This window comes from Mauremys mutica, chromosome 1, assembly GCF_020497125.1.
Source record: "Mauremys mutica isolate MM-2020 ecotype Southern chromosome 1, ASM2049712v1, whole genome shotgun sequence".
In the NCBI taxonomy this organism is placed as follows: domain Eukaryota; kingdom Metazoa; phylum Chordata; order Testudines; family Geoemydidae; genus Mauremys; species Mauremys mutica.
In genome coordinates, this window is record NC_059072.1 from 99,653,429 (window position 1) to 99,677,574 (window position 24,146).

Below are 24,146 nucleotides of genomic sequence, written 5' to 3' on the forward strand. Positions count from 1 at the left end.
ATTACTGCAGCACTCCCTCCACCTCCCGATACATAGCTTCTCTCTCCTGATATGTTACTGCAGTGTTCCCACCCCCCTTCTGATACATTACTGTAGTGCTCCCACCCCCCTTCTGATACATTACTGTAGCATTTCCCCCCGCCCTCCTTATACGTTACTGCAGTGCTCCCTCCACCTCCCGATACATTACCGTGGCCCTTTCCCTCACCTACTGTGGCGCTCCCTCCACCACTTCCTGGGGCCTTGCTACATCTCTCCCAACATCACCCAGCATACAAGGTGTTGGAACTAAATACATGCAAAGTCAGTGTCTCAAAAATAAAAATGATAAACAGGTTCTAACAAGTATTTCTTCTTTCTGTCCTATAACAACTGTTGATATTGACAACTTTCTGTATCTTGCTCTTGATTAACTTGCACTGCTTGCATTGTTTCCCTCAAGGGACTTATGCGTAGCTGTCCCCCTGCTGTTATGCATAAATAACCTTTCAAACTCCATGACCCTCATCAGCAGTTGAGGAGCAGTCCAGGGCAGCCTTTCATGAACTGGCCTCCTCATTAGCGAGCCATGGAGAGTTCCTGGAGCAATCTGTCCTGGCTAAACCCGCTTCCTTGAAATTGCCAGCTGCAGCAGAAGTGCAGAAGCACTTCAGAAGTGGAGTGAGCTTCAGAATGGCAGAGGGTGGCAGATAATAAATCAAACACAGTGAAAACACAATGTGCACCAAACATTCACAGGAGCTATGCAGAGGCAATCAGTCCATCATCAGCTTGCAAGTCACAGCCCAGGTGTTAACAGGGTAGCGTATTTATTACCTCATTATTATTTGCAGTAAATAAATCCAGCATTTAGTTAATGCCCTCCTCTCTTCCCCCAACTCACAATCACATTATTTTCTTGGGGCATATATTTCTAAAATTACATTTGGTGCATGTCTGTGCGTCACACACACACACAGATTATGTTGTATCATGTGTGAAGATACATGTAAATAGATAGATATTCCCATACAAACACTACTTTCAGTGAATGTTTAATGTTGGACTCCTTGTCTCTGAGTTCAGATTGCATATCCCACTCATGTGAACCCCAGAAAGTAAGGAAATCAGCAACAAAGCCATGCATTTCCATTCCGCTCATTACTTCCCCTTCTCAATCTAGCTATGTCCTTTCTACCACCATCTCCATCCTCATCCTGTGCAACCATTGTACACCCCTGTTTATTGGGTATGTGCTCAGATGTTTTGGTGATTAATGTAGGGTAGGTGTGGCTTTCATTACACTGTACAGGACTGTGTATTGGTGTATGTAAGCAATAAAATACAGTGGCAGACTGCAAATGGGGTATGGGGCCAAGGAGGTGCTATGCTTTTCTGTAACGTTCAGGAGAATTTATACAAATGGGTGATATGTGTTGGTGATTGTTCTAAAACTGGTATTAATTTTTATGTAGAAATTAGAGAATTGACATCTGCATGCAGGGAGAGAATAAGGATGTGAGGGGCTGAGGTGTGAGTAAGGATGTGGTGGGTATGGGGCCAAGGATGCATGCAAGGATGTCCCAGGTGGGATGGAAAGGTCTGTATGCCAAGGAATCTGTGCTTGAAGGGTTTCCTCTGTGTTGCAGTGGGGAGTCCTTGTTGTACTGATGCCACAGTGCAGAGAGGTACTGCTGCCTATTCTGTGCTCATTCAGTATTGGGTATGCTGAGAGAGCTTCCGCAGTGTCAGTGTAAGTCAAAGGGTAATGTCCCTATGAAAAGTCTCCTTCATGGAGATAAATAATACGCATCAGTGCATCCTTCAGAAGACAGTGCAGTGAATCCAGGATGCTAGGTGTTGAAATGCTCATATACTGATTGGATCCAATATGTTTTTCCCCCCAAAGGCAAAAATACATAGTTGAGATTTAGTATTTTCTAAATTTAGCTTTTAAAAGATAAGCTCTGTTTGTTAGAGGAGAATAGAAAACATTTAAAAAGTTATATAAATAATAACGTGCCTTTCTCAAACCAAAGACCATCTGTATATGCTTCTATGTAATTGTAGGAAAATATTCTTGGACCAAGACTCAAACTGGATGTCAAATTTTAGCCGAGAGGGAAATTTGGTCATGGAATTAGAAATTTTTAAATATAAAGGAAAATTTGACAAAACTTAAAGGATTGAGTTGCTAAGGCACAACTTCAGTAAATCCATGTATCAAAAGAATGCTATCATCAGCCATGGAACACCAGGAAGTTACCATGTTTAATGGCATCAAACAGCTTTTGTGACATCCTCAGTCATGAGTGGAGGGTGTCCAAAGGCAAAAGGAATCTTTCCACTTGTGCCCCTGTGCCATGGTTAACATTCTTCTGGCCTCAGCATTCTGTCTGCTAACTCTCCTTGGAGTGCAAGCCGCCCCAAGAACAGCAGAGTGGAAGAGGGACCATAGTCCTGTGCATACCCCAGACACATGCTAGCTGGCTGCTCACAAACCTTAATCCTAAACCCACAATGCTTCCTGGAGGTAGTGCAGCTACAAACCACTCCCTACTCAGAGCTGCTAGCCTGCAAGCAGCATATCTGCACAACAATCTGTTAGATTCAATATTATTAGTCAGAAAAAAGTGGCAAACTCATTGGGATTAATCAAGCCCCATTGTATCCTTGCACATGCATGGGCAGAATTCACTTTTGTTGTGAGTGAAACTCCATGGAGATCAGTGGATCTTGGCCCACTTATACCAGTGGTGAATTTGGCCAGTTTAATTGTACATATAGTACACAATAAAGCCTGGTAAACTGTTCAATAGCTGTTTGTGAACTGACTTCACTTCTGATTCAAAATGTTGAATTCATGTATTTTTAGTGTATTATCTAAGCGTAAAGAATTATTCCTTTTCCCCCTTCCTGGGCTGAATAGTGATTAGTTAGCAACTGTCTCTGTGCTTAGAGATATGGGTGCACTCATTAATGCTGTATCAATAACACATCAGAACGCTTTTGTATAGAACACATATTATGTTGAGTCCTTTCCAGAGACTATCAGTCTATCATTCTTGGAGAGGATATTGTAGTATAATCCATCCAGAGACAGCTCTTCCAGTTTCCGAAGGTTATTGTTAATGAGGATGCATGTAGGATGTAATCACTGGCAGGAGTCTATGCGTTGGGGTACTGTAAGGCCAGCAGACAAGTCAGTGGCCAATTTTATCTGGCAGTTCCCTTTCCCTTTTATCAGAGCCATTTTGCTGAAGCTTAGGGGGATTTAGAAAGAACCGCAGAGAGGCTTTGGCATGTAGAATTTAATGACAAGGTGTGAAGGGACAAGAGACAAAGCCCAAGAATAAAAACTGTCTGTGTGTTGGGAGCTGCAGCTTCACACTGAGCTGCAAAAGCTGAAGTATGTTCCTTAAAACACTAATGGCCATGTTGGAAGACAACATTCCAGTTGTGCAGGTCCAGAATAGCCCTGGTTTGGAAGACTCCCAGTAACCTTGTTACTTTGGAGGAAGTTTCACTGCCAGCATGGTCGTGCCTCAGCAAGTTGCCTCTATAGTATGAAATAAAAGGAAATTCAATACCTTCTAAAGTGAACTGTGCTTATCCAAGCCAGGTACAGTGTTTCCTGTCTGTACAGTAGATTGTCAGAGTCAGAGGAAATTTTATGTATCAGCCAAAGCAGTGCGGCAATTTGAAACTGGTCACGGCCTGTTTTGTTAGTTTAAATGTTTATTTTTCATGAACTCCCAGTGGAGTCAGTGGCAGTCGATGGCACACAGCACAGGACCTTGCAGGATTGAGCTCTGAAGGAGCAGTCAGGTCACGTACTGCTGTGAATGTACAGGTGTGATAGTACACACTGTGGGCCAGATTGCAGTTGGCCCTGCACAGGTGCACAAGAGACAGAGGCGGCACAAACCCCCAGTTGCAGGATGGTGAGCACAGGCATTGGTTGAGCCTAGCATCGGTGGCGTTCACCCAGAGGAGGCAGGGAAGAATGGGTGAAAGCAGAACCATGGCCATGTGCCTGTTCTGTACCAGCCAAAGGAGCTGGATGTGCCTAGAGAGAAGCACACATGGGACACTTTTGAAGGGTGGCAGAGCTCCTGTTTCACCTTTCCCAAGGCCCCAGGAGGAGTCCTAGCTGAGTCAGCCAGAATCCCTCTGGTGACTCCCAGGGCTGGCTGTCAGCTCCTAACTCACACCCAATATAGAGCTGATCACTAAAGGCACAATCTAGTCCTTTGTAAACTTGTATGTCCATGAAGATAAGCTTTCTGGAGTTATCATCAGTGGCCGCGCATTTGCCTTTACAGAATGTTGAGTTTCAAGGCAGTCACAAATATTTGATAGCCAACCCCCCCCCACACATACACATACACACACTGTATGTGTGAGAGCTGTTGTGGGGAGGACTGTAGGTGCTGAGCAGCCAGCCCTCCCACTGAAGTTCAGAATAGTGCGCTCACACAATTAAGTAATAATTAATAATACCTAGAATTGTGATAGTAAAGTCAGTCAGAGGGATAGCCTCCTCCTGGGAGAAGGACAGGCAACAGTAAGGAAATGAACCCCCCTGCAGACATCCCAGACTCCCCTTGTATGCTAAATATGTAATACAATTGTTAAATTAAAATATTTGTACAGTATACATAAACCCTTAAGGCCAGAGCTTCAGCTGATGGAAACTGGCATTGTTCCATTGATTTCACCGATTTAAACACGTGGAGGAGGGTGTGTTCCTTTGTGACGGCAAGCTCTTTAGGACAAGGGCCAGGTCTTTGTCTGTCTGTGTTTGTACAGCACCTAGTGCAATGGGGCCCTGGCTCACTACTGTAATGTCTCTAATAAAAGTTAACAGTATAACTTCAAAACCCCTTTGAAGTGGCCTTTAAATGTGTGCTAGCGTGGCTGTTTTCAATTCTAATGAAAAACATCAAACATATGAAATATTGATGGTAAATATAGGCAGTAAAATAATTTTTCATGAATTTGACACATTTAAGACCTAACTGGTTATTTATGCATTGTTTGATTTATAAAATCACATATCCAACAGTCTCTAAGCATATTATGAGTCATGGTTACAAAAGACTTCTTTCAGACCAGGAAGGCAACAGATTGATAGTGTGACGGAGGGGTCTGGACTGTATTACTACTGGAAATAAATAGAAACCTGTTTGCAGAACTCTGGTTAAAGATATGACCCCTAGAACTCTTTGGGCCTGATTCTTCATTGACAAACCGGAATGGCTTTGCACTCATTTTGCATTGCTGTAATTGATGATACATGGTGCAGGGAAACAGAATCAGGCCCTTTTATCTTAATGGCTATTCAATGGCACTGTGAGTACACAATAGCAAGAGTAGGGAAAAAGCTTGCTTTAACTGAACAAAATGATACCTAGTAGCAGTAATGATTTATAATATGAACAAGTGTAGAACATTAAGCACCTTTGCCTTTATCACAGGTCCTTTAATTATGCCTGCAGCAAAAAGCTCAGACATAATCTTTATTATTGTTTAACTAATGCTTATTTTATGTGTCTTAAGTTATCTGTATTTTTGAATAATCATAGTAATGATGAGTGCTTTACACTGTGTCTCTACAAGCAGTAACTAATCTTTATGACACCCCTCTGAGGTGGGTATTGCTTCTGTCTTTAGTGGAGTTATTCTGGGATTTACATCAGTGCCCGTGAGTTGAGAATTTGTCCCTAAGCAAAAGATCAAGGCCACAATGAGACTTAGGGTCAGAGCTGGGATTCTAATGCCAGGAATTCCCGACTCCTAGCCCTGTGAACCAGCCTCTCTCCCTAGGCAGCTCCTGGAGTTACATGATTTGTTTGGATAAGCATTTGAAAAGATAACTTAGCCAAGGATTGAATCTGGTGCAGTATTGGCTCACGGAAGATGTCCGGGCATGAAAGTAGTTCTGTGAGCTCATCACTTGCATTTCAGTTCTGCCTCGTTTCTTTAGCATGCCAGATAATTTAGGTTCTTCAAAAGATGTGCAATACCAATCTTGCAGACTGGCTAAGTGTGTTTCACAAGGATATAACCATTGTCAGACCTGGGATTAGAACTCAGGAGTTCCTGGCTCTAGTACTTTGCTCAGACTGGTAGTCTTGTTCAGACCCCATATTACAGTGCCAGGATCCCCCTCTCAGTTAGCTGTAGAGACAGTGAGGATAGTTACAACCCTTCTTCCCTTGACCTGTTCATGATCCCCTTAGGGTTGTGACCTTCAAGTTTAGAACCAATGCACTTGACTAGCCCAAACCTTTGCCAAGCATGTTGGTGGCAGTATATTGAAAACCTCTCCATGCTCCAGTGATGGTGCATCAGATACCCCAAATCATTTTTAGTCTCTTCCCCCTTTTAAGTGTCAATTATAAATCTATCAACTGAACAGTTTATTATCTTTTTTTATTGCCTCTGCAGTGTTTGAAAATAAAGATAAGATTGTGATAATCATGGAGTATGCAAGCAAAGGGGAGTTGTATGATTACATCAGCGAGAGGCGGAGGCTGAGCGAGAGGGAGACGAGACACTTCTTCCGGCAGATTGTCTCTGCTGTACATTACTGTCACAAGGTGAGCACAGCATTTGGTGTTAATGTAACTATTTGAGGCTTTAACAGTGACTCTCATGCATAAAAGGACCAGTCAGGTAAAAATGTTCAGCTGCTGAAGTGGGAGGGTCCAGGTGCAGTATTGTAAGTGTACAGCAAGATCTCACAAGTGCAAATATTTCACTAGTTCACCATCCATGTTTAGAGACTAAAGGCCATATCCTCACCTGGGCTCATTTCCACCAGCTAGCTCCCTTACACCAAGCCTAACTCCCATTTGAGCCTTTGAAAATTGTCTCCTTATGTAACAGAATACTCCACTAGCTTTCTGTAGAAGAAAGACCACTGTTAGTGACACAGTCCATAGAAAAGGATTGATAGTTTTCCTGTAATTTGAATTCAGAACAATTTTTGACAGAAGAATAAGGTACAGTATATACAATTTAAAAAAAGCAGAGCAGAGGTGTAAATGTGCTACTTCAAAACAAGGGAACTCTTTTGAGAGGGGAAGAAAGTGAGAATACCTGTCATGGAGTCATTTAAGTTATCCAAAAGTAACTCCTCCAGATATAATAGGAGCATCAGCAGGATTCCCCTTGTTGTTGTCTTTATCCTTCATGGCATGCTTCCGAAGGACAATTTAAGTCATGAAAAACAAGTATCAGGCTGATTAACTTCATGGGCACTTCATCTTCCCTTACGGGCCCTGGTTGTTGACATACCCTGGGACTGATGCAGTCACAGGGATGTTATTTCATGACATTTTTAATGGGTGTTGCTTTTATCTCAGGAGTGCCCATCTCCTTTCCGGAACCTATTGAGGCAGGGAAGCATTATCACCCCCATTTTTACAGATGGGGAACTGAGGCACAGAGAGGTTAAGTGACTTGCCCAAGGTCACACAGGCAGTCTGTAGCAGAACAAGGAATTGAACTTGGGTCTCTCAGGCCAGTGCCCCAACCATTGGGCCATCCTTCCTCCTGTGGGCCATGAAGGTATAGAGCCAAAATTTGCACCAGATTAAAGCCAACAAGCAGCTAGTGAAGCCTTTTTGTTAGAATTTTAAAACATTTTAATCTCTCTTTAAATACTGCTAAGTAAGGGAAGTTTGCAAAGTCCTCAGTGCACAGCACAGAAAATCCATCACAGTCTTTTGGGCAGGGTTAGTTTTCAGAACTTTAGGAATAAGATGCTGAGACTTAAATCCTTCTTGTTAATTTCCATCCCTAACATTTGCAGGCAGTAGCAGTCTTTTAGGGTTATAACTCCCTTGCCCAAATGGATGCATACTGGAGGAATTAGAGCTTTTCTAAGGACTAATGTCATTGACAGATTCTGTTTTCTGGTGCCTGGGAAGAATATATTGCTTTCACACAGTGGGGGTAGGATAGGAGTTGGAATTAAGTTCCGAAAAGAATCCCCCTGCTGTTTTACAGGCTTTGTGGGAGGACAGATTCCAGTCATTCTTCTCTTAACCACACAGCAAGTGACTAATACATCTCCTGTCACTAGTCACTGGGCCGTGAGTGTTATGACAGCAAACTCAGCCCTGAAATGTAGATACAAAGACCACCCTGATGGTTCAGTTCTTTAACCTGTCCAATATCCCGCCCCCCTTTTGTTTTTCATTTTAGAATGGTGTTGTCCATAGGGATTTAAAACTGGAAAACATCCTTCTTGATGACAATTTTAACATTAAGGTAAGGTTCTTTCTGTCCTCTTCTCTGAATGGATTTGCAAATTCCATAGCAATTTTTAGCCAAGGTGTGATAGGATCCAGTATTATAGAAACAGCAACTGGCAAGTAACTGAGCGGGTGGGAGGTTGAGGAGAGAGAGTACTGTGTATGGTTAGCCTGAAGTGCAAAATGGAGTTCTGGATAATTTTGGGGGGAAACCGTTCTCGCCACCCAAGGGGTTCAGTTCTCAAAGCAATATTAATTTGCCAGTGGAAGACAGCAGAGTGTTTCAAGCGGTACAGTTTACATTACAAATGGTATTATTGCTGGCTGCTGCTAAGGCTCGAAAAAACTTTCTTAGCCTAGAGGGTTCAAGTGCCTCCTACAGAACACTCCGAATGTCCTTTTGATCACGTCTGGAAAATAAGCAAATAGAGTTTCAAAATAAACCTAGTAAAGCACATGTGCTTCATTAGGAAATGGCCTTAGAACTCCAGACACAAATGTAGCTTTCTGACTGGCAATCAGTGATGTCATATCCATGTCAGTAATCCCCAGTGAAAGCATGGGAATGACCTTCTTTCCTTTCTTCTTCTTATTTTTTTTTTAAATAATAGCCATAAGACAGATAAGTAATGTAGTTCTGGGAGATTAGTGAAGTTCCTAGATGGTGAATCTGTTTCACCTTCAGCTTGCTGGCAGTTCACACTCATGAGGCATGCAGTCACTGTCCCCTCCTGATGCAGCATAGATTGGTTAAGTGTATAGATCTATGGACAAACAGAGAGGCAGATGATAGATACTACCAACTGGCTGTTGTGCGTTATAGCTTAATTAAGAAAAAGAAGAAATCAGGAAACCATCTACACAGCCAACTATCCCAACAGCTCAAGTTTTGTCTTTGTCAGTTCTCTGTCCTGTCTCTCCACTTAAAGCCACCGTGCTCCCTGCTCTGTCTTTTGTGCATCATACTGAAGAGATCCTATTCATTTTAAATGTATGCACAATGGAAATGGAAATAGACAATAACATATGGTAGGTACCATCTGTGAAAAACTGATGACAGAAGCTACGTTGGATCAGCGGGTGGATTAAAGACACATAAATATGCAGTTTCTAAAAATAGCATTTTACAGAGGGCACATCCTATGCGACACTTGAATGTTTGTTGTTAACGTCAGGGTTGTAGTGCTAGAGTCACTCTCTCCCATTATGCGCCAATAGTGTCACTAATGCTGGCAGTCCCACTGCCCCTTTTAATAGCACTGAAAACAAAAAATAGCCTTTCTAGGACATTGCATGTAGTCCAGGCTTCTGCATGCAGGACGGCCTCTCTTTCGGCATTACGTACCCAACTATCTTCCCAGCTAATCACAGATTTCTTGAGAGAAGAAGAAGAATTTAGGGAATTTGTTAAATGGAGTGGGCTGTGTTCATCACATGCAAACCAGTCATTTTCTCAAGCCTGTAGGAAATTGCATCAAGACAAAAGACCTGATTCTCTCTCTGTCTGTTTTATACCACTTCAACTCTTCTGATTTCAAGGGACTTAATCCTGATTTACACCCCAGTGAGAGGTGAATAATACCCAAACTCAGCGTGATCAAAGCACTTCAAAAATCACAGACTTTTTTCTCAGATACTACAGTGGTTGGTGCTATTTTTGAAAGATGCTAGTCAGAAAGTAAATAGGGGCCTGATCCTGCAAGTCCTCACTCACATGAAGCATCCTGTTGACTTTGATGGGTATGAGCCAGGACTGCTCTTGTGAGCAAGGGTTTGCAGGATGGGGGTGAAAGCCTAGCCCCACCAGCATCAGTGGAAAAACTTGTGGCCATGATTTCACCCTGGGGCTCTAGATATGTCAAATACTGCAGTGGTACTTTAACATAAATCTTATGTTCATAGAATACCTGAAGAAATATTGGTAGCTGATGAATCTTTTAATAATTGCACATTTCCTACAGCTCCCAGTAAAGAACAGCTTGGGGTATTCATAGGCTGTTTTCTCAAGGACCCCCTTTGTTGGATTAAATTCTGCTTAGCCTACTGTGTGTGTGCCTTTTGCATATTTTCAGTTCTTCCTCACTCATTCCTTTGCTAAAAGTAATGCACATCTCTATATGTGCAAATATGCATGGGCATGAAATACACACAGGTGGCTATAAGCTGTCTTGCTTTCTCATGATGCCTATATTTAAACAAAGAAGCTCTTGAGGTTTAAGGATTGGGATTTGGAAACGGTTTATATTTCACAATCCCACTATCAATGGTGTTTGAATTTGGATTCCTCTGAGGGAGGGTTTTTTGTACCTTACCTACCACATTGAGAACTACTTCCAGTACTTGATATTAAACAGACTGCTGCTATTTGCCTTGATACTTTGGGGTTAGAATTTGTTATTGTGGTTTCTATGTTAGTGACACAGGATTTTATTTCCCCTTTTTTTTCTGTTTCATAAACAGTGTTGGCAAGGAAACACATCTGGAGCTGTAAATTATTTATTTTCAGTTGAGTGACTCTCACAGGCCCTGATTCTGAAAATATTTATACATGCTTTATGCAGAAAGAGAGAAATGTGCAGTTTGGGGCTTTAGGAAGGGGTGGCTGGTTTTGAATGCTCAGTGGAAACACATCTACTAAAATGGGATGAGACTTATTGTTTTCTGTCTTTCTAAGATGCCCATCCTCATGAACTAATATTTATATTTTTTTATTTTGCCAGTAGATCCCAAAGCCCTTCATAAATTTTACTAACCGGTTGTAAGAAATGTATATAAAAAGGAACCACTTTGTTCACTGGGTTGCAAAGTATAAACTTTTCAAATAACTAGTGACACATATAGTGCAGATTACACAATTGTACTATTCATCCGCTATGTTAACAGCTAACATCTAATAACATGTCATTATAAGAAACCAGAACAATGTAGAGTAGCACCCTACAGTGCTTTTAGGATGGGAAGTGAAGAACAGTTCATCTATTAGAAATTACCCTCTGAGCTCAAGGATTCACTTAGCCATTTTATTCTATCCTTTCTATTTGATACCCTGCCAACTTTGGAGCCATCCTTAAATTTGATCTGATTAAATTTAAGTCATGAGGCAGATGAACAGTGTGCATAGAGATAATTGAGTTTTTGAGTTTAATTAGCCAGTAAAGTCTCTGGAAACTTGAAAGAGTCATGGACTGAAGTACAACAAACAGGAAGCATCAATGTTTGAAGATTGACAAATGTAGCATCATTGGAATCCAGACAGTTGGGAAGATCCCCACTGTTCCACAGACCAGTGTGTGTAGGGGCCTCTAGTCTAAGTTACATGGTTAGATTACCAAAGGATTTTCTGTGGTGGTGGTGTTCCCTGAAAACCATTTCTTGAACACTCCCTGAAATGGGGGGAGCTGATATATATTAAATCATAAATAATGTCTTGTTTCAGTCACTCATGAGAAGGATTGTGTGCTCAGATCCTTTGGAAGTAAGGAAAAACAACCATAGTAGTTTTGGCGTAGAACTGACCATTGCAGTCCTATAGCTTAGTACTTAATGTCCTTAGCAGTCAGTATTATGATGCATTTTCAGAGCAAATGGCTGTATAATCAGTTTCTTGGTAAATTGTGCCGTAGCACAGAATCTCAATGGAGAAATCATATAACTCTGCGAAGTATGATGATGCTAAGACCTCTGAACTGAACCATGGTGTTATTTGGACCCAGAGTGTTACTATTCTGCATGTCAGTAATGGTGCTGACATCACCTAGCACAGCAGCAGTCCAGGTCCATGAATGAGGCTCTTAGACACTACTGCGGTACCAGTAAATGATTATAACAAATATGGACAGACTGTTATGTCAGGAAAGAAAAAACATTTTTTAAACTAAGAAAGGAAACTGATAGTGATGAAACCTGTCTGATTTGGTTTCACCTAAGTGTTACCAGCAGATTGACCACTGAACTTTCCTGCCTCTGGAACAGAGTCACGGGTCCATGCTCAAAAAAGGTTCTCCCAGGATACTAACTATCTTTATCCTGGAGCAGAAAAATGGGGTGAAATCCAATGAGTTGATCCCTCCCAGGACTCTCCAAGTCAGCACAGTCTGCTATGTTGAAAAAATATTACAATCTTTATTGCATTGTATACCGTGCAATATACATAAAACAATAGTCAGTTTAAATCATGTGGTAATGAAGCGTGGGATCGTGCAAAAAATATTAGCCTCTCCCTGTCCTGACTCACTTCCCAGCTGCTAGCAATACAATTTACTTTAAAATGACTTTACTACTACTTTGGGCTTTCGACCTTGGTCCAAATAACAGAGATTCCTCCCTCTCACTGCTGCGCCTCCAGCTCTCATTAATTTGAAACATTGTGTGGAATGCTGGGAACTAAGCGCCTCTGTATGTCGAATGACCTCAGCCACCTCGTGAGGATCTATCTTTTATTGGATCAACTTCTGTTGATGAGTCAGACAAACTTTAGAGCTACACAGAGGTCTTCTTCAGCCCTGTCTAGCTCAAAATTTGTGTGTCTCACCAACAGAAGTTGGTCCAATAAACGATAGATCCTCACCCACTTTGTCTCTCTAATATCTTGGGACCAACATGGCTGCAACAACACTGCATACATAGATCCTCCCAATCAGCTACCTCTTCTGCTGCTCCCCTGAGCTCAACTCTGCAGTCTCTCACCAATGCCTTTTGTACCAATAGGAAGGGGGTCACCCTCTTCCACAATCATCCCCCATACGTGCCTGTGCAATCAATGGCTAGAAAGACAGTAGGGCTAAGGCAGCCGCAAAAGACCAAAACTCCTGTTGATACGATAAACTTAAAATGATGCAGAGTGACAGCAGGAGAGAAAAATTTAAGTGTAGTAGCGACAAGAAGCTGCTAACTGCACCTTCTGTCGGGCTTTAAAATGGAAACAAGCCAGAATAAGTGCTGGTAACCCATGGGGATTACATATATGCAGAACAGGCGGTTTGCTCACAGTAGCACAGTAGATACATGTAATTCTTGAAAATTTCACCCCAGCATGTAAATTCTTCAGTCATTCATCTGCTTTAATGGACCAAATATATTTTTAGTCTGCACTGAAATACAAAGAGCCAGATCCTCATGTGATGTAAATCAGAATAGCTCCATTGAAGTCAGTGGAGCCATGCTAATTTATACCTGCTGAAGACCTGGCCCAAGTTCTTTAAATGAATGCACACTTCATGGAATTTACAATCCATACTTATAACCAACCAATAAATTACATCTAGGTTATTCTAGTTAACAGTAAACATGTAACATGCACCTCCCGAAGCTAAGGGAAGAAAAGCCTGCTGCCAGCACTTCCCAATTTTGAAGGTTTTTTGACTTAATGCTTTAGCTCCATTTAAGTGCCAAGAACATGAAGTAATCTTGGCTTCTATTAATCTTGTTTTGGGGGGCACGACAGCTTTTACGGGAAAAGCTGATAAATATCAGTCTGTGAGTATGGGAGTGGATTGTAATATAAATACCCTTTTCCTGAATGGCCAAAATGAAAACATGAATGTCCAAGTCTGGGAGTTCCTTGGTGTGAAGTGTGGTATGTGTATCCCTATATATGTCAATGCACATAGACACACATTTTATACATTCCATGGCCTTAAGGGAATATATTTTCTTAAGGAAGCATACTGTGCAGTGTCTGCCCCTGTCTTTGCTGTATCCTGAACTAAACGAAAGCTCAGGGACTAGCAGGAAAGTGTTAACACTGAATTGGTTCCACTCTTCTTCTGATTGACAGGACACACTTCATAAGACTTAAAACCAACTTCCTGCAAGCCAGTCAGGGTGACTTGATAAGAAAGTGGAATTTAGGGCAATTAAGTGCAATTTGAGCCATGAGAATATGTCTGCAGATTGCAGTAGTACACCCCATTCAATAGTATTCCAGACATCCAATGAAGATTTTACAAAACACACTTATTTAAGGGTTGAATTTGCTACAACAGATTTATAATGCACTAGTTGGGATATTGAGTAAATTCAAATTATAATAATTATACTGGAATGGGATAAAGTACTATTAATGAATAGAAATCAGCTACTCCTTCAGCACTAATTTACGAGCTGCAAATATCTGCAGGACTCTCACACACACATGCACCCCAGCAAAATATTAGAGGTGGGAGCTTGAAATGGGATAAATAGGATTTTAAAGGTGACCAAGGATTTAAGCAAAAAATGGACATGACCCCCATTTTTTTTCTTTATGATATATAAAGAAAACCTGGAAGTTCTCCCGCACCCTGCTGCTTATTTTTGGTTTTTAGTCTGGCATTCCCTAGTTTTGCTGCAGAACATTGGGGTGGGGTGGGGGATGTCTCAGAGAAAGGCAGAAGAGTGAGAGGTGTCAAAAAAGTTTAACAAGGACATCTTTTTTCCTAAATGCTGATTAGACATTGCAGTTATGTAGATGTTAGCAATAGCAATCAACAACAAAAAGTTTTAAAAACTGAAAAAAAATCCTCTTTGCCTTCTGATGACAGTACTCTGCTTTTGCTTTTTTGTCTTTTTTGATGTCATAATATCACTAGTTCTTCATGGTAGAAAAGGCCTGCATTTATAAGGTGAAAAAAAAAACCTCAACAGAAAACTCTTTCCTTTTTAGTATTTTTCTTTTTGGTCAGAAAAATACTTTTGAAGCTTCCTTTATACATCATAAAGATGCAAAAACAGGGACAAACCCAATTTATTGTTCTGTTTATTTGTTTTTTGTATTGTTTATTGTTTAAGCCATCTATTATCATGGGAGGAACCATGATACAAGTTGTCAGACTTGCCTCATGTATTCTCCGCATGCTTTCTACCCTTCTTGCGTCACTGGCAGCCATTATTGTGTGTGTTTATCAGCTCCACTCCACTGCACCCCTAAACCATCTTCTGGCTGAATGGTCTTTTGCATTTTATGGGCCCAACCCTCTGCCCCATTTTTTTCTACGCTTTTTTTCTGCTATGGTGGGAGGCTCAGCTTCTGTGCCTCCATTTCCCAGAGATTTGCAGAAAGGGAAGAGGAAGCAGCCTCTGCTACCCTGCTACTATGTTGGATTAATTTTTATAATGTAATTTAAATAACAACTAAATAAGAAAAAATGTCTATCAAGGCATTTAAACCCAGCAAAGCCCCAGCAATGTAATTCCTAGCAACATAATCCTAGATGGTAATCCACCCCCTCTACAGAATCTCATATGGGTTGGCAAACTACTCCCCCATCCCAGGATCTCAAAGGAAGCCACAGGATAGTCCCATTGAAGCCACGATAGTATGGTGAGCAGGATTTGTCCCATGAATCATAGAATCATAGAATCATAGAATTCAAGATCAGAAGGGACCATTATGATCACCTAGTCTGACCTCCTGCAAGATGAAGGGACAGCTTGACTGTGCTCGCAGCTGCAGTGTGGCTCAGGGGACTTCTGGGGTAACTGCACAGAGAGCTACTGTGAATATTACCAATTCTAAGTTGTGTGAGCCAGCATTTTTGTGTCCATAGTGTACATTAATAAAAAGGTGGATCTCTGTGACACAGACATTTGGATCAAAAACAAGATAAAACTGTGAGCTATGTTGCCTTGTGCTGGGAAAACAAAGAAAACGTAAGGGATGTGAGAGTTTTTAAGCCACAGTGTCACAATCCTCAACTTTTGTTTGATAAGAACAAGAGCAGAGACTAGACCGGGGGCTCTCAACCTTTTTCTTTTTGAGCCCCCCGCCCCCCAATAAGCTATAAAAACTCCATGGCTCACCTGTGCCACCACCACTGGTTTTCTGCATATAAAAACCAGGGCTGACATTAGGGGGTAGAAAGCAGGGCAGTTGCCTGGGGCCCCATGCCACAGGGGGCCCCACAAAGCTAATTTGCTCAGGCTTCAACTTTAGCCCCAGGTGGCAGTGCTCAGGGTCCTGGGCTTCTGCTCTGCACAGAGGGGCTTTGGCTTTCTGCCCTGGGCTTCAGTGAGTCTAACACTGGCCCTGCTTGGTGGACTCCCTGAAACCTACTCGTGGGCCCCCAGGGGGCCCCAGACCACTGGTTGAGAGCTGCTGGACTAGAAGAAGTAAATAAATGTTCCAACAATCACAAGGGGCGTTTTTAGTAATGCAGGATTTGGGTCCATTGTTTCAAATTCGGAACGGACTTCTGTTTATTGCCTTACAGAGGGCACTCTGGTTTGGTTGACCGTTCAAATCCATAATGGCATAATTGATCAAAGCCTATTGAACCTGGAAAGGTTAGACAATGTGTCACTCTCTTTCTCCCCCTACTATAATTGGATCCACATGACTTCAGATGCCACTTCCTTCTGGAACCTAGTCCCCAGGACACCACTGCCTCACTTCTTCTGTTGAGTTCTAAGGGCCTGACTCTCAGTTTGCCTGCACCTTGTGTAGGCTTTTAGACCAGTGCAGCCACATCAGAATGGTAGCACTTGATGTTCACTTTGCACTGGTGTAAATGACTACACATGGTGCAGGGCAACCAGAGGATAGTAAGGTCCAGGTTCTTCCAGTTATCCCTGCAAAGATATATGAGGTATCCAGGATTAAATGACTTACTGATGGCTGTCCAGGGAATCAGTGACTGAGCTGTGAATAGAAACCAAGAATCCTGGTGCCTAATCCTGAAGATTTAACCAGTAGATCTCACTCCATCCCTATCTTTTCTATAAGGTAAATGTCAGTACTACCGACCCCTTTTGTCTTTACAGATTGCAGACTTTGGTCTTTCCAACCTCTATCACAAAGACAAGTTTCTGCAGACCTTTTGTGGGAGCCCACTGTATGCGTCCCCAGAAATTGTTAACGGAAGACCCTATCGAGGCCCGGAGGTAAGGGGGCACAGGGGAGAAGGAAAGTGAAATTAAAATTAATCCTGTGTTGGTGGCACATATACGATCTGTATTTGGCCATAATGAGCATGAACGTTAGTTCTGTCCTGATAGTATCTCACACATAGACTATGTTGGGCCTCTCCTAGGTTGGAAGTGTTCAAGCTGCCTTCTGTTACTTCCATTTGCTTTGCTTACACTTTGTCAGCTGTTAAATACCTGCATGCTGGTAACCAAGCACAGCTGGATGTTCCCTTGCTTTTGCGGTGTTAATGGTCTGGAAGACTGCAGGAATCAGCGTTTCTAGCCTTTACGCTTCTTGTCTATGTATTTTTAGGTCGACAGCTGGGCCCTTGGTGTATTGCTTTACACTCTGGTTTATGGAACGATGCCCTTTGATGGCTTTGATCACAAAAATCTGATCAGGCAGATCAGCAGCGGAGAATATCGTGAGCCAACACAGCCCTCAGGTATAAAAAAGAGCTGGTATAATGCATTGAGATGACAGGAGTTCAGAATGGCTGGCTGACTTGGCCTCTACCAGCATTTTCTGGTGTGTCACTTTAGAATGACAAGTAAAAGGATCTCCCATCCCCTCTCAAAACATCATCTGCCATCAGTTCCCGTCTGGATAGAGCTCTTACCAAAAGCCTTTTTGAAATGAAAGTTTTACAGCAGATAGATTTTATTGCCTTGTGGAAGCTTTAACAGGGTCTTTTAACTAGATCTATGACAGTGGAAAGTCTGTTAGCTATTGCAAGCAAAATTGTTCAGACAAGCTGTAAACTGATACAAGGTCCTGATACAGATCAGTCTTCTAGTCTAACTACATTGTGTGATATATATCAAAATCAGAGAGAAGATGAATAATCATGGGGAAGCAACCAGTTGGCCCAAGAACCCATTCTGAAGTCTGAATTTAATACCAGTATGTTCGCAATAATCATTACACAAGGGGATGCCATCATGATTAGAACCCTGATAGAAAGGCACCAAAGAATTCTAGTCCAGCTACATGATCATAATGGTCCCTGGCCATGAAATCTATGAATCTATCAATAAATTTCTCTAGCCATTTATTTTTCATCATTTGTTTGCCACCATTTTTCATATTCTCCCTCTTGGTTTTTCCTACCTAATTTGCTTTGTGGAAATTTACCTTTAAAAATACATAAAAGACTATATTATAATTGCATTTTACTTTCTGTCCCCCTCTTTTTTAAAAAAAACAAAGATACAAAATTAATAATGTACATCATTTGAAATACCCGAGTGCCCTTTTGTTTTTCTCTAAGGCTTATACTAATCTGGGTTGATGTAAAGTTCAGTGTCTACACTAGATTCCTTCACTAATATGGAAAAACACTCATCTACTTGATAAGCCAATGGTACATTTGTTTGGGTGTATCATGTGACTTCAGATATGAAATCACACTTAATTTCATTTCCTGAAGTTGAATTGATGGGCAAACTCTTCCCACACAGCACGTTCACTTCACCTGTTTTGCAAAACATAATTTCTGTTAATCTGTCGTGCCCGTATGTCCATTTTAAAATGAAAAAACAAAGATGTCTATATTTTGACTATTTTAAATGTCATTCTTTGACCGTAGATGCTCGTGGTCTGATCAGGTGGATGCTGATGGTGAATCCTGAGCGCCGAGCAACCATCGAAGACATAGCCAATCACTGGTGGGTTAATTGGGGCTACAAGAGCAGCGTTTGTGACTGTGATGCCTTGAGAGACTCAGAGTCCCCACTGCTGGCTAGGTTTATTGATTGGCATCACCGTTCGACGGGTCTCCAGCCAGAGACTGATACCAAAATGAAGTGCCTTTCCAAACCCAAAGGTTCGGAAGTTACGCTGGAGCGACAGAGGTCCCTGAAAAAATCAAAGAAGGAAAATGACATTGTGCAATCAATCCAGGAAGGAGGGGCTGATAATGCATCCAAACCAACCTCCAAGAGGCCCAAAGGCATCTTGAAGAAAAGGAGCAACAGTGAGCATCGGTCTCACAGTGCAGGATTCATCGAAGGAGTGGTCAACCCAGCCTTACCCTCCGCTTTTAAGATAGAGCAAGAACTGTGTAGGACTGGTGTAGTCATTAAGAGTGCCATGGAGGGAGAGATAGCAAGCAAATACAGCACTAAAGCGTCTTCCCTCATGCCAAAAAAAGGAATCTTAAAGAAGACTCAGCAGAGAGAGTCTGGCTACTACTCTTCCCCAGAACGAAGTGAATCTTCTGAACTGTTGGACAATAAGGATGAAACAGGAAACAGTGACACTTCCTCAGGCATCAATGAAACATCAAGAATTGGGTCTCATAGCCATTCCTATAGACGTAAGGGCATCCTAAAACACAACAGCAAGTATTCCACCAGCAGCATTGACTCTGTTTTGGTCAGTCCTGAAACACCGATGGTGGAAGCCATGGAAGAAGGGGTCCTGCCTGGGGATAGATTATCTCGAAGTTACAGTCGCCCTTCTAGTGTGATTAGTGATGACAGTATTTTGTCCAGTGACTCCTTTGACTTGCTAGATTTGAAAGAGAGCAGGCCAAACAGGCAAAGGATACGGAGCTGTGTCTCTGCTGAAAACTTCCTCCAGATCCAAGATTTTGAAGGACTCCAGAACCGCCCGCGCCCACAGCATTTGAAACGTTATCGAAATCGGCTGGGGGACAGCAGTTTTTCCCTTCTCACGGACATGGATGATGTGACTCAGGTCTACAAGAAAGCTCTGGAGATCTGCAACAAGCTCAACTAGCACAGTGAGAGGGTGGGAAGGGAAGGGAGTTGTTATGTGTACCTTTATGATGGAGTTAGCCTGGTTACCAATTTGCTGACAGTGGTAGGATCATCAAAATGGGTTGAATGCGCATTCTCAGCTGAAAATCGTGAGATATGTAAAAACCCCAAAGTCCTCTCTTGAGCATTATGCAAACTCTCTTTTAGTTTGCTTTATTAAAGTATTACCTAGTTGCCCAAAGAAAATATTCCTATGAGATGCAAACATACCGTGTGTAGCACAGTGGGGTCCTGGTCCATGATTAGGATTTCTATGTGCTGTGATTGTACAAAGAAATAAATAATAACACCACCACCAGGATCTGGCAGACAAAGGCATAACATAGACAAATTCAAATTGGAAATAAGGCAGGTATTTTTAATAGTGAGGGTAGTTAACTAGTAGAGCAACTTTACCAAGGGAGGTGGTGGATTCTTCATCACTTAAATCTTTCTCAATATTGGATGTCTTTCTAAAATATATACTCTAGTTCATCCTGAAGTTATTTGATTTGATGCAGGAATTACAGGGTGAAATATCTGTGGCCTGTGTTATTCTGGAGGCCAGAGTAGATGTTCACAATGGTCCCTTCTGACTTTAAAAATCTCTGAATGTGCTATAGGAAGGGTAGTTTTAAATAGTCACCCTTAGTGTGGTATGCCTAGAAAATTTGAGGCATGTGGCTACAGATTCCCATTTTCCAGCTACCATGTCATTCTCCTCACTAGCAAGGAGCACAGTACTAATAGTGAAAAAATACAAGAACTGAAACTGTAGTATGAGCTAGAAAAAGTTATACATTGCAAATGGCTAGTTGATTTCTGCTCCCCACCCGCAACATATTTACTAGGTGTGTGACATTTTCCAGATTGCCAGCCAAACAAATGCCTAGGAAGGGGTGTGTTTATCACATTCTCTCAAAGGTTAATTAAGCACAAGATCCAGATTTCAGTCACTTTCACTGTCAGCAAATGGTTCCACTTTGCTTATGAGCATGTATCTGAGAGTGGAGAATAGTTTGCTTCTAGAATGTTAGCTTAAGAAAAGGTTGTAGCATGTAGTAAATGGACAGAGGACTGAGAATCAGTGAGAATGTGCCTTTTTCCAAATAAGAATGTTTTGAAGTAGGTAGTAGTGGAACAGAAGGAATTTGACTATAAGTGCTGGAATGAGAACAGTAGACGCGACAAGGGATTTGGTGTAAAAATGCAGGTATCTATCTCTATTTGTAATTGGTACTGCATGAGCAGTGGTATCAGTCTGAAAAGGAGAAAAATGTATATGTTTCCTTGGATATATCTAAATATCCAGACTTAAGGCTTCAACTCCCATAAAGGTACCACTTGGGTCTACTGGATTACCTGAATGTAAGCCTCAGTTAGCAAGGCACTATGCGTTTGACAGGCCTGGGCAAACTGGAGTCATATGGCCAGTTTCAGATCTCATTTACATGAACATATGGCCCTGGGCTTCACTGGGGCTGCATTGGTGTGACTGGGGGCAGAATTTGGCCTGTGAGGTCAAATTGGCTACAGCTCTAACAGTCCAAACACACAAACAACTGGAGGTTAATGGGCCAAATTCTGCTCTCATCTTTACCCCAAGACTTCAGCTGGGAGCAGAATTTGGCCCACTCTCTCTGGGCATGCTCTAAAATCCTAAAAGCCATAGAGAAATAGTACCAAGCTCCATTTGGATTAGCTGAGAATCCAGAATAGCAATGTGAATAGATTTAAGATAGAACAAAGAGCTGCTTTACTGCTCGTTGCTTCCCAGCTTGCAAACTCCTTATTTTGTGTGTCACAGTACTCCACTCTGTCAGCTCCTCCTTAAAATCAGCAGGATTAACAGCATAAAGGTGGGTGACTTTTAATTTCCTGAAGTGCCTCCTCTATCTCAATGAAGAGGTTTTTCCTCCAGGAGACACTTGGCCAAAATTCAGCCCAGGTGTAAAAGGCATCCATGGTGGTGTGCTCACACAAAGCAAATGCTCACTGTTCTCTTAAGAAGGGGGGTTTCAGTATGATAGTGAGGCATCCTGTCCTCCCAAGGATTTACATGTGTTGTTTCTGCCTCGTCAAAAATCCATGTACTATTTTGGGGGGTGCAAAGTTAACGGTTTTGCCATATTCCATTTTAGGGAAATGTGAACTAGAAACCACATGGTTTCAGCAATTCAGGTGAGCTTTGCAGCCAGGGCTGGCTCCAGGCACCAGCTTAGCAAGCAAGTGCTTGGGTCAGCCACTCCGGAGAGGTGTGGCAGGTGCGGCAATTCGGTGGAGGGTCCCTCACTCCCGATCACAGCTTTTTTTTTTTTTTTTTTTTGGCTGCTTGAAGTGGCAAAACCCCTGGAGCCGGCCCTGTTTGCAGCTTTGGGCAAAAGATGTTCTTTTAACTTTATGCCCTGGAGTGTAAGATGCGAGACCCTGAGCTGGTGTAAAACAGCCTACTTCCCTTGACCTAATGAAGCTTGACTTCAGTAGACCAACGCTGATTGACACCAGCTTTGAATCTGGCTCTAAATGGGTAAATGATTTATAGAGGTTTCAAGATGAAGGAGACGGACCTCAGCTTGCTGTTGTGAGGAACTGAGAAGCACCCCAAAGGCTCAGATCTCCTTAGATTTTTGCCCAGGCCTGCCTTCTTGTGTAAAAATGTGAATGAATGATTGACTGCTTGCTGCCAAACTGGAAATGTCATGTAGGGATTTACTGGCATGTTATCATTCCTAGAAGAATAGAAAAAAAAAAACTTGACTGCACATTATTATTAGTGTTGTGGTTTTTATTTAATTTTTTTGTAATACGAAGTTGACTTTTTTTTATTTGAATTTGTCTTTTCTATTTATTGGTCTGAAAGCCATTTCAAAAAGGTATAATAATATATTTGGTGTAATTTAATTGTTGCAACATTATTTTACAGCTGCAGCCAAAATGGTTTGGTTTTGTTTTCCACTCATTGGTTGGCTTTAGAAGGCACACAGGGAAAACGCTGGATAATCACCCAAAGTGTTTGTATTTTTAATCTGATACTGTTTTGTATTAAATAAAAATAAAATGAACTGAATGTAAGATTTTTTTTCTCTTTCAATAAATGTAGATCAGCTGTGGCCAAATACCAATGAACTTCTCATGCAACAATACAGCAGCATCTCCAGCAAACTGTACTGAGTTGTTTACTCAAAGCTCTTGGTTTATTTGTGTATTTGAAGAGAATATGGGTGGCTACTGAGACTTGCATGCTGAGCTATGGTCTACACTGGCGGGGAGAGGGGGGTCGATCTAAGTTACGCAACTTCAGCTATGTGAATAATGTAGCTGAAGTCGACATACTTAGATCGACTTATCGTGGTGTCTTCACCGCGGTGAGTTGACTCCTGCCGCTCCCCGTTGACTCTGTCTGCTCCTCTCGCACTGGAGTACAGGAGTCTACGGGAGAGCGCTTGGGGGTCGATTTATCGCATCTAGACTAGATGCGATAAATCAATCCCTGCTGGACTGAGTGCTGCCTGCCGATCCAGCGGGTAGTGTAGACATACCCTAAGAGAGATTTGGCATGAACATGCCACGGTTTTCATCTGTATTAAAATAGCACAGAGAAGAGTAGCTAACTGGGATCTCCTTTCTTCAAGACTGAGATCCATGAGCTAGGCATGTTGCAGGTGAGGGCAGAACAGGCTGTCTCACAGCCAGGCAACAGCACATTTATTTATGCCAAGCAGCACCCGCAACAGTGGTACCTTCCCCTCCCTGGTCAGGGAAGGAAATGTATTATTATTTTAAATCTTCCTGCTGATGTGATCCAAGGCCTGTTTGGACAAAAGGCTATCAGCCATATGTTGCTATCAGATGAGCTGTGGTTTTAGTCATACGGCTTTCAGCAGACCGAGTGGTCAGCTGGTGGAAGACAAAAAGGGAGTTTCCTTTTGATTTAATTGGTTGGAGTCCACGTGAAAATTGGAGGCTTTTGATGCTAAGAGATTAAATCTTGGTGTTTTGTCTTGGCAATATGGGGTCACAGTGAGGGAAGCCAGAGACTGGGTCTCCCATTGGTCTCAAGGACCTATTTCAATAAAGGTAATGGTGGTAATTAATGGCCTGCTATTGGCTCTGACTGAAGCTGCATAAAACCTCTTGCTTGAGTTAGTCAGTCCAGGTGCCTTTTTAGTTTTTTACTTACAGGAGGTTTGGGTGCCATGTGAATTCATTCTCTAATTAATTCTACCCTGATCTTGTTAGAACTCAGGACTTTCA

The 24,146-nt window shown here is 42.0% G+C and overlaps 1 protein-coding gene across 2 annotated transcripts in view; it reads left to right on the top strand.

The window, feature by feature from the left end:
- NUAK1 (NUAK family kinase 1) overlaps nucleotides 1-23,015 on the top strand; it is a 59,070-nt gene extending 36,055 nt beyond the window's left edge. For both annotated transcript variants that reach the window (XM_044996850.1, XM_044996859.1), the window contains exons 3-7: nucleotides 6,433-6,584; nucleotides 8,197-8,262; nucleotides 16,986-17,105; nucleotides 17,443-17,575; nucleotides 18,719-23,015. In XM_044996850.1, the coding sequence (XP_044852785.1) occupies nucleotides 6,433-6,584; nucleotides 8,197-8,262; nucleotides 16,986-17,105; nucleotides 17,443-17,575; nucleotides 18,719-19,872 (1,625 nt within the window). In that variant the 3' untranslated portion in view covers nucleotides 19,873-23,015. The remainder of the gene's footprint in view (nucleotides 1-6,432; nucleotides 6,585-8,196; nucleotides 8,263-16,985; nucleotides 17,106-17,442; nucleotides 17,576-18,718) is intronic.
- The last annotated feature ends 1,131 nt before the right edge of the window (nucleotides 23,016-24,146 follow it).